General features: G+C 42.0%; 1 protein-coding gene across 3 annotated transcripts in view; it reads right to left on the reverse strand.

The window, feature by feature from the left end:
- The window catches only part of CCDC36 (coiled-coil domain containing 36), a 19,266-nt gene extending 9,153 nt beyond the window's left edge, over nucleotides 1–10,113 (reverse strand). Inside the window, exons 1-4 of one of the 3 annotated variants that reach the window (XM_019620165.1) lie at nucleotides 9,990–10,113; nucleotides 9,753–9,832; nucleotides 2,967–3,123; nucleotides 1,570–1,727 (exon numbers count right to left, since the gene is read on the reverse strand). In XM_019620165.1, the coding sequence (XP_019475710.1) occupies nucleotides 1,570–1,727; nucleotides 2,967–3,123; nucleotides 9,753–9,808 (371 nt within the window). In that variant the 5' untranslated portion in view covers nucleotides 9,809–9,832; nucleotides 9,990–10,113. The other 2 variants (XM_019620164.1, XM_010718597.2) reach the window with 2 other exon arrangements.
- Nucleotides 10,114–10,119: the final 6 nt, after the last annotated feature.

Here is a 10,119-nt window from a genome sequence, read left to right on the forward strand (position 1 = left end):
TTAAACTCTCCTGATCTTGGCCTAGCATTTCTTCCTCTCCTGGAAGTTCCAGGCATGTTTGCACAGCTGCACGTTGGCTGCTGGGTGCTATTGCTGTGCTGGCTGGTCCAGAAGGACCCAGTCTAGGTGGAGGTGACGTGCCAGTTGCTGAGATACATACATATTATATTTGGGCTAAAATAGCTGTGGGGGGAAATAGGGAAAAGCTGCAGCATCAAGAAAGGAAGAACATACAGCACAAATCCTTTTCTCTTGAGATTACGCCCGTGGTTTCTGTTATCCATCCTTTGGAGTGCAGTGAGCCTATCAAGAACCAGGCTATATTCATGATTAACCTATCAAGCCAAAATGCACGGACTGTTGCTAAGCACAGTGCTAGCCTATTTCCTCTCTGGAGTTTTGGGTCATTTTAAATTGATCATTTAGTCATCCAAATTACAGCGATCAAAAAGGTGGAGGCCAGGTAGAGTGTAACAGTGAGAAGTAGGCAAGGCTGCTGGAATTCTTTTCAGCTTTATGAAAAGAATAAGTTCGTTTTGATCATCAGACGTGCAGGAGATACAAATGGATAAATGATATATATATATATTTTTTTTTTAGAGATAATACAGTTATTTCTATAAGCATGCTTCAAATCTGAGAATGCATCTGTAGTATGGAAAGAAGCATAATTAATTTAAAGAAGAAATAGAGGATAATTAAGATTTCTGTCAAAACATTTAAAAATGTATGTTAATTCCTCACAATTTGGTTACAAATACAAAAATCCTCCACTTTTCCAATAAGCACCAGAGCATCACATTTTATCAGAGTATCAGAATCGGTGCCTGTTGCAGAAGAGAAAGAGATGTGCAGTCTGATCTGATTAAAGGCTTTTAACAAAAATGTGTTTCACTTTGAATGTTACTTTACAGAATGTACAGAATGAAGAATTATTTATGCGTGCGCTGGGGAGCTTGCCATCTTTCATTTCTGAGATTGAAAATACTGGCTTAATCCTTAAGTCCTAGAGGTCTGACAGCTACATTTAATTCTTAATGCTTGACAGAGGGCTCATCATCAAATCACACGTCTGTTATAAAAACACACATAAAAATCCTGTCTACAAGAAAAATTATAGGGATTTGTGCAGGTTTATGTTACAATCATCACATCTTCCTCTGCACACAAGTGTGCTTGCCATTCTTCTCACCTGTCTCAAAGGTAAATGTCACACCAGGAGTCCCTTTGATCAGTCCCAATACAGTCTATAAATTTTTTAGAACCACAGGCTTTCACAGAGAATCAAAACAGGAGGAGGAGAGAGAGAGGGGAAAAAAAAAAACCCTGCTGCCTAGAGTAAGAAGACAAAGGTAAATTCAGGTTATAGTCTTGTTGTTCCTTGTGGCTTATGGCTGGAAGCGTTACACAACTCTCACTGCAAATAAACTCTATTCTCTTATCCTGCCACTCTTTGCAATGAGAGATTATCTAAAACCTGAAATATGCAGCTATGCCGTGTCTAACTTTTAAAGAGGAGCTGCAGGGAGTGATAACAGACTTCACAGAAAGTTTGCAGTGGGTACGTACCGATCGTATTTGTCCTTTATTTTGTTGTTATTCGCTTTGAAATTTTCCAGGACTCTCTTCCCTTGTCCTGCACCAAAATTAAGCAACCCTTTTTCTCTTGTATCTTCATCAAATAGCTGTGGTTTTGTTTGGTATTTGGTAAAAATACTGGGCTCGCTCTGTTGCACAAAAGAAAGAAAAAATGTTGAGGTTTAAAAAAAATCAGAATGTTAATTAGCAAAAACGATTTGCGTACCAAGTACTTTTTAGAGGCATGGTTCACAGCGATTGGATGTTACACCATTGGATGAGGATGTTGAAGTATCTTGAGGTTATTGCTCGCTGAGTGTGCCCTGTTAGATGGACCCAATGGGTGGATGGTTGGACTGGATGATCTTAGCGGTCTTTTCTAACCTTAACGGTTTTATGATTGTGTGGCTCCCAGTAGAACTGAAACCCTGCTGAATTTCTTCAGACTTGGGCTTTTTCCTCATCCTGACTCTTTTCAGTTGATTGCAGTCATCAGATGCATTGGTATTTTTCCCTGTATGCTTAACACGTAGACTATAAAATGATTTCAGGGAGCTCCCTGTACATTAATCTACAGAAAATCCTATTGAATTTCCTGTAGGTGACAGCCTTTGCTGCCTAGCATCATCAGACTGTAGCTCAGTTTTTCACACGTTTCAATGCTCTTTCATCTTGAAGAGTGAATTTTCTTTCCTGCGTCTGATGAAAGGCTACGCAGTTAAAGGACAAGCTCTTCAGCAAAGTGCAGGGGACAGCGGATAGGATCTGGGACTGAATGGCTGCCTAGGGCTATGGAGCTGGCATGACTGTTTTTTTTCTAATCTTTGCTCCCAGGTGTCTTTATTTGGATCTGGCACTATCTGCTAGTGGTGCAGGAGCTATTTTAGTGAGGCTGGTAACATCAGAAGCCACGTGCTACAGGAAGAACATTTTGAGCATAGAAGCTTTTCATCCACAAGCATTCAGAGATCTGCTGCAACAGTACTGAAAGGTAACTTTCTGTCAGTGGAACTGAACAGCTCTGAATACCTCTGTTGCTCTTGTGGAAAGCTAATCGTGATTAACACGGAATTGTTCAAAGAACAGATGACATATTCTACCTTACCCAGGGAGTCTAAAGACTAGCTTGAGACTAACTTCACATTATGTTGGTAATCAAAAAGAATCAAAGAAAATAATGCTTATCTCAATAATGATCGTTAATTAGAAATGATAGTTTTTTTTTTAGCTAACCGGGCTGCTGTCTAGTTGCTGTAAATATATACTCTTCTTACTGTATCAGAAGGTAACTGGGTTTGGCAGACATTAGTGCCTGTTTCAGTAGTCACTGCTAATTTTGGATGGTGGCTGTGTGCCTGGGCAGGGCTGAAGGAGGGAGCAAAACTCACGTCCTGGGAGTTGTGCTGGCCCAGCTGCATACCCAGCTCCAGCGGTGCTGCTGACTGCACATTCTCTGGGCAGAACTGGGAGCCGAAGAGCACCTGGGAGTCACTCAGACTTGAGTAGTCACTCAGAGCGCTGCTGCGGGCACAGAGCTTGTTCGGCCTGAAATGGAGTAGAGAGGCTTGTGAATATGAATAGCAAATAAATAGGCAGTGTATGGCCGGACACGTTGATTTGATTGTTAGAAATATTTCAAATGTAATGACACTACTCAGAGGATGTATTGCTGCCTTTGGTGCTCTTTCTCCGTAGCAGTAGATGAAATCCGTTCTTCCACTCCTTCCAGCTGTGTCACTGTGCAAAGACTTACCCCAGCCTGCCCACGAGAACAAAAATCTCACCATATAACATATCCTAAAATGGGTCAAGGAAGAAACAAACTGAATTAGTTCAAAGCAAAATGTTTGCTAATAAATCACAAAGGCTTTCTTCTGATCAAGCCTGGCAAAACAAGGATAAGTGAACTGAGAATTACAAATCAAAATTAACGATGTAGGCTCTTAAGCAGGGTTTTCCTTCTATATCAAATCGTATAACCAAAGGAAAAAAGAACAGGAGACTAATTTTTGTTTCTAACAAAAGATCATCACCCCAGCATTTATTAGCAGTGACGTCTTCAGTTAATCTCCACTTTTGGAAGGAGCCCAAACATCATACATACAACAGAGAGAGCGTTTACTGGGAGTCTGCTCAGCCTCCTCCATATAGCAGTGTTGGTGACAATATCATCTTAATGCTTTTGGCTTTGAGCTCACTGTGTACTCTGAGCTGCAGGACTTTGGCTGACAATGTAAGTATCACATCTCCTGCACTGTTTTTCTAAACCCATCCATCTTTTAGCCGAAAAAGCTCCGTCTTAGTTTGAGGAAGGGTTTTTTATGCTCTTTATATATTGACATTAAAGCACTTAGTTCCATAATCCCCTTTCAAAGTGTCTGGTACAACTGGAGCATGTCACATCCCGTAACCTGCTCCTCTGCTCAGTCCCTTTGCATTACCTAACGTCTGAATTACAAGATTCCAATACAAAGAGTTCTATTGCTGACATTTTGAGGAGCTCAGAGAACTTTATGAGCCGTGTAAGTCCCCAGGCTCACTCTGTGCTGATGCTATGACCAAAGAAGGCTATTGGCAGTCCTGAAGCCTCATTTTTCTGTTTTAAGTCTGCTCTCTTGGTGGTCAGTTTAGGAATGATGACACTTTTTGCAAACTGTGGGGGGAGATGAAACAGATGCCTCTTGGAGCACACTCACTCCCCTGAGCAGCGAAGTTCTTTCTCCCCTGCTTAGCACTGCTGGCAACGAATTTACTAACGAGGCCATCTGGACAAGGCATCAGCCTGACCACACGTGGCCCAGAACTCTCTGTGATGGTGAAATCAGACAACCACCTGACTGTTTCCTTCAGGATGCCTGAGCTTCGTGGATGCATGATCTGCTCTAAATATAAACCCTTCCTTATAAACAGCAAGAAAACATCCCAGCCATTTAATCCTGGTTAGCAGTCCCTCTTAGGTGATGCAGTAGTTTATCTCCGGAGGGCTTTCAGCCTTCTGCTAAAATGAGCCATTCCTGTGTTGTTTGTGCATTTGTGCCAGGAGTTCTCCTAAAGCACTACTGTATGCATTCAAAGGAAGAAAAGATTTAGATTTGTAAGATAGACACCATCACAAGCTCCTGTCGGCTCCAAAATTGCTAAATCGTACTCTATTGACCAATGGAATGGTTTCTTCTTCCCACCTAACTTGATGCAAGGTACTGTGACATTGGCAACCCCGACATTTGCTGTAATATGAGCATGACCTGAAAAATCTGCAGCACTCTGCATAGCTGGGGAGTCAGCTGGTCCTCTGCTGTCTCAGTTTCATTGCCACCAATGGGAATTCCTCCTCCCTATCCCAAAAAGATCCAACTTATCTTGAGGAGCTTCTTGCTTGTTCCCAAGCTGCAGTTAGCACATCCAAATACTTCAGCGTGGCCACACAGAACATATCGCCTTTCGTTTAAAGGTTCTGCCTTGCCCCAAAATAGCTGTCAGATGCAACACACAGAGACATGTAGCGTGCAGTAAATCTTCTCTTCTTATGTTCTCTAGATGTTTCTAGAATTGCCATGCCAAATCTTATAAATTGTCCTAGGCCTTATTGGTCTGTGAAAACAATTTTAACTCTGTTGTTGGGTCCAACGCCAAATGCTAAGAGTCAGCTGGAAAAGCAAAGAGTCTTCTACAGTTTCCAAAGCAACATTTATTTGTTGGATTGTATTTAGCCCTATCATCCACACCAAACCTGTGCCAATGTCCCTCCTCTTCTGCAGCTCTATGGGTGAAGCTCACTTATGCCTTCCTGACATATTTAAAGTGCACTGCTTTCCTGAAGAGATCTTTCTCTCCTGGTAGTAATCTCAAGTAGTATCATGCAGTACTATTCCTTTCCTCCTGCTTTCTCTCCAAAAACCTCCCTGCCCTTTCTGCTCCCTCTCATTTAGCGGCTAGGACTGCATCACAACAAATCCAACTGAAGAGCTGCGAGCTGCTTTTCACCTGCCCTTCCTCACAGCTTTAGTCTCTATCTGTAGGAACTGTCTCTATCTCTGCCGTGCTGCTGCTCTTGTCGTTACTTTTTGCAGCCTGCCAAAGTGTTGATCAAGCAACCAAGGATCAGCGTTTGCTTTGGGTGCAGAGGAGGGACTTCAGCATCCAGGGGACTTGGAGGAGTTTAAATCAAGGAGGTTTAGCTGCTATTTCTGCTCCCAGCCATTTACCATCTCTGCTGGAGACTGCCAAAGCATAACATTATTTTTCTGTTCTCTATCCTTTGGAACTCAGTGACCTGCTTGCTGCAAATCATTTGTTTCATTTCTGCATTCATATCCTAACAGGAATTTCTACAAAGAGATTTTGGCAGTGGCCCCAACGCATTAACCACAACAGGATCCCTTACAGCCACTGCCTCCAGTTTCCAGGTATCAGGCTGAAAGTCTTCCTGCTCTTGCTTTAATTCTTCAAGGTCATTTTTACTTTCTATGAGCAACTCCATTATTCATTCCAACGTGATTCAATACCACCCAAACATTCCTCACCTTGGAAACCATGTCGGCTCTTTTGTCCTGAGCGAGGAGCCAGCAGGCAGAGATTGCTGCAGCACAGCCACGTTTACTTACACATTTATCCTTGGCCATATTAGGAATTAAACCTCTAGAGACAGTTTTTGTCCCCCAGTCTGAAGCTGTCTTCCAGTCTGTACAGTCCTGTAAGGCTCAGGATTTTTCTTGAGCCGCTCTCTCAGTCATTGTCTTGTCTATCTCTGTCATTTTCTGCTAATTCTTGGACCTTAAGGTGACTTCAGAATTTGTGGTTCTGCTATATGGAATGGAATTTAATGAAATAATGGGTTGAATGAGGCTGTTAAACTCAGAAGTCTTTTCTCAAAGCAGAAATGTGCCACGGAGAATAAATGGTACAAGTAGACTTCATGTTATAGCATCTTTTTTTAATTTAGTATTTCTCTTCAGTATTTTCATCATGTATTGGCCTTACCCACCCTCTGGCAGGCTTTCTGCTCCTGATGGCTTTTGAAATTGGTTTATTAGTAGTTATTATGCCTTTAGCAAGTTACTGCTTTTCACGTGGAACAAGAAAATTATGGTAACTTCAATTTAAAATTATAATACATTGCTTCCCATTTTTACATTTTTAATGCTCTTTAATTTCTTAAAGGGTTCCCTCTCATTTTCTTTACCGTGCTATTTAACCGTGTCAGTCTGGCGCTGGTCCTGCTCACTCTGCTCTGATAGCTGCTCTGCATTTGTTCTGTGTTTCAGCTCGAGGTCTAAATAATCTCTATTCCTCAGGCAAACCTACAGCCCTTTCTGCCACCCCTTTAAATTCCGTTCTAACAAGCTTATTTATTTCTACATCAGTGTCTTTTTGGAAATTAAACATTTCTGTAGTGGATTTTTGGCTCCCATGTCTCCTGCAGAGATGCTGACTCCAGTTCATTACTGTCACTTCTATGGTAGTGCAACAAGAATAATGGAGTAGTGCTCCAAACGAGGGCCTTGTGCCCAACCCAGGACCAAAGCAAGATGTGATTCTTCCCTGGGAGTTCTCTGGCTGGGCAGGTCTTAATGATGCTGAAAATCTGGTTTCAGCACTGTGAGTAACCAGTTGATAGAAGGCTAATTGAAGCATCGCTGCTTTTGTGACCACTGCACTCAGATGCCCTGTGATTTTCCTCTGTGTGCCCTTCTGGCCAGGCAGTCAGCAGTGCAGCTCTAATGCGACACATTCCCTAATTGTGTCTGGCATTTCAGTCCCCCAAAATTGTGTTGTTTGTTGGTACACTTAAATTGACTCTTAGGTTTCTCCACAGCATAGCTGTCACTTTATCAGCATGACATCTTCTTACCTCCTCAAATAATTGGCACCCTGATATTACAGTGTCCAACTAGATAATCTTCCTTCTGATGAGTCTGTAGGATCTCTACTATGCCAATAGTCATATATAAGAACAGGTAGAGTGGGGACTTTGGCTCCCACATCCTATTTCTCAGGCTGCCTGCAGTTGCAGACGAGAACACACAGGCTTGATGGGTTATGAATCAAACCTCGAGCCCCCTGTCTGTTCTGAGGTGCATGCAGAAAGGAAGCACAAGAGGTAACGGTGCAGAGCAGTGTTGGGCTTTTGCAGAAACTCTGTTGTGGCCTTATTACATCACTGGAGTCCTGCATTGCTCATGGACCTGGTGGCAGCTGCTCTCAGAAGTAACACTTTTCCTCAAATGTGCAAAGAACAAACACATTGAGGCATACCCTGTCAATATTATGTGCTGATTTTATGTTTCATCTTGGAAGCTTTCTGAAAGGCAGTACTATGCAGTCTCTGTGTCATATCCTGCTGTAGTGAGAAAAGGATCTAGTAACAGGAGAAGTAAGCTGGGAGAAGTTATTAACACCTTTTCTCATATCTCAGTTTTGTGCACACACTCCTAACTTTTTTTTCCTTTAAAAGAAGTTAATTTGCCTTCTGAGTTCTCCTTTTAACTCCTCTAAAAGCTCAGCTTCGTTCTCAGTATTGTTTCATGCCCTACTTGACCCTCTCAACTCACTTGCCAAAAAAGTGGAATGCTGAGGAGCAGGTGTTAAAATCTCATCTGTATTTCAATCGTGTGTTATTAGATTAGTTAAGAGGGAAGGCTTTAATAAAAGCAGAGAAAAAAAAAAATCACCTGCAGGTACCAAGAAGACAATAGAATGATGCAGTGCATATTTATAAAGGCTAAATCGTGACAGGTATAAACATACTTTTCTCTGAATTGGGTCCTCTTTGACCCCTGCATCTGTGCAAAACTCAATTAATTCATACCTATGTGACAAGTACTTTTATAATGGGGAAGGAACCTGCTATTATATTTTCATTATCATCCATCATCATTGTAACATCAGGCCACATTGGAGACACTATGACTAAAACTGTGAATTTGAACAGTTAGTTATATAAGTGGTTATTTAACTACCAGAGGATCAGAGGACAAAATTAATCAATTAGCTTCTCCAGAGTTAAACGAGGGATAAATCTGGCACTGTTTTTAAGCCAAGTGATGCAAAGTTTGATACTCTGCTGTTTATTAAAACAAACAAACAAAAAAAAAGGCATGTTTTATGTGTTTGTTCTCTAGATGTTCAATGCAAATAATATTTGTTATTTCATTATATATTGTAGATGTGTGGAGTTACAGTTGCTCTTTGACTTCTACTGGGGAAAAAAATCATCCGTGTGTATAAATGCAGTATATGGAATAATTTTAGAATTACATAACACGTAATGATATTGCAAATCGTGATTCATTCTATCTATCTTCTATGCAAGGCAAGAAGGGAGCATTTAACTTATCTAATTAGACATGTTGCATAAGATAGGCCATAGGACTCTCCTGAATAAATTCCTGCTCAAAGCACAGAATAGCTTTCAGCAGAGCTTCCAGTGTTGATTTTAAAATTCCCTACAATGGTAAATCTATCACAGTACTTAGTAGGCTGAGAGTAATGTAGACATAAACAGAATCACAGAGTAGGTTAATTAGCCATAATTCAGCAGATCATGATTAACCACAGATTAATTTTAGGCATATTTCTTGTCATTCCTGCAGTCATTCCCTGATTGGCAGTACAGTGACCATGTAATTATGGCAGTTTCTCCAACAATTTCCAAAAGTAAGGAGCTATAACAAAAAAAAATAATGGTGGTACCTCCTGTTCCAGGTGATCCTGCTGGATCACCTCCTCGCTTATATCCCTTGCGAAGTTCCTGCCTGTTCCTATCCTAGGCCAAGCCAAGAGAACAGTCTGAAAGCCACCAAAAAGCTGGGCATAGGGCAGGCAGATGTTCCTCTTTCCATATTTCAGTCTATTACACCACGTTTGCAGGAGTATTCAACTCAGGTACTGTAGCCTGCTGCTCACCATGATCCCTCTGCTTATACATCTTGAATTCAAGTAAGTGGACCACTAAAATGTTTTTAATTTGAGTAAATGCTCTTAAACACTCAAAATGTTGCCAGTTCCGGGAATGCTGTATGTTAGCAGTGCAAGACCTCCAAACTATTTGGTACTCTGACCAATTACACATCAGGAAGGAGCTTTTTGGATTTATAACATTCTCATCATCTTAATTCCTGAGAGAGGCTGTTGTACTTAAAGGCTCTGATGGCTGTAGTGTGATGGGCACTTACCCAGAGGCTGTGGGAGTGCTGAGCATCTCCTTCATATTCCAGACGTTGAAATTCATATTTTTTTTCCCCCTCAAGATTAACTGTTAGGAAAAATGCAAGAGCTACTGATCTGCATACAGCCACCTGTGGGGCTGCTGGCTGCACTGCAATGGCAGCAGCCACCCTGCAGCCAGTGTGTTTTTGGGGCTGGGGTGAGGGATGCTTCCCCCAGGCTCTGTCCCCAGGAAACTCACGTACCGCCTGAGCTGGGGGCAGTTTGTGAGTGTCGCAGAGTTAAGGCTCCCTTGGGACACAGCACAGCTGCTGCAAGGGGAGCACGGCCCAGCGTGGGGCCTAGTGAGGCCTGGCCAACATGGCTGCCACGGCC

Source organism: Meleagris gallopavo, chromosome 14 (assembly GCF_000146605.3).
Source record: "Meleagris gallopavo isolate NT-WF06-2002-E0010 breed Aviagen turkey brand Nicholas breeding stock chromosome 14, Turkey_5.1, whole genome shotgun sequence".
Classification (NCBI taxonomy): domain Eukaryota; kingdom Metazoa; phylum Chordata; class Aves; order Galliformes; family Phasianidae; genus Meleagris; species Meleagris gallopavo.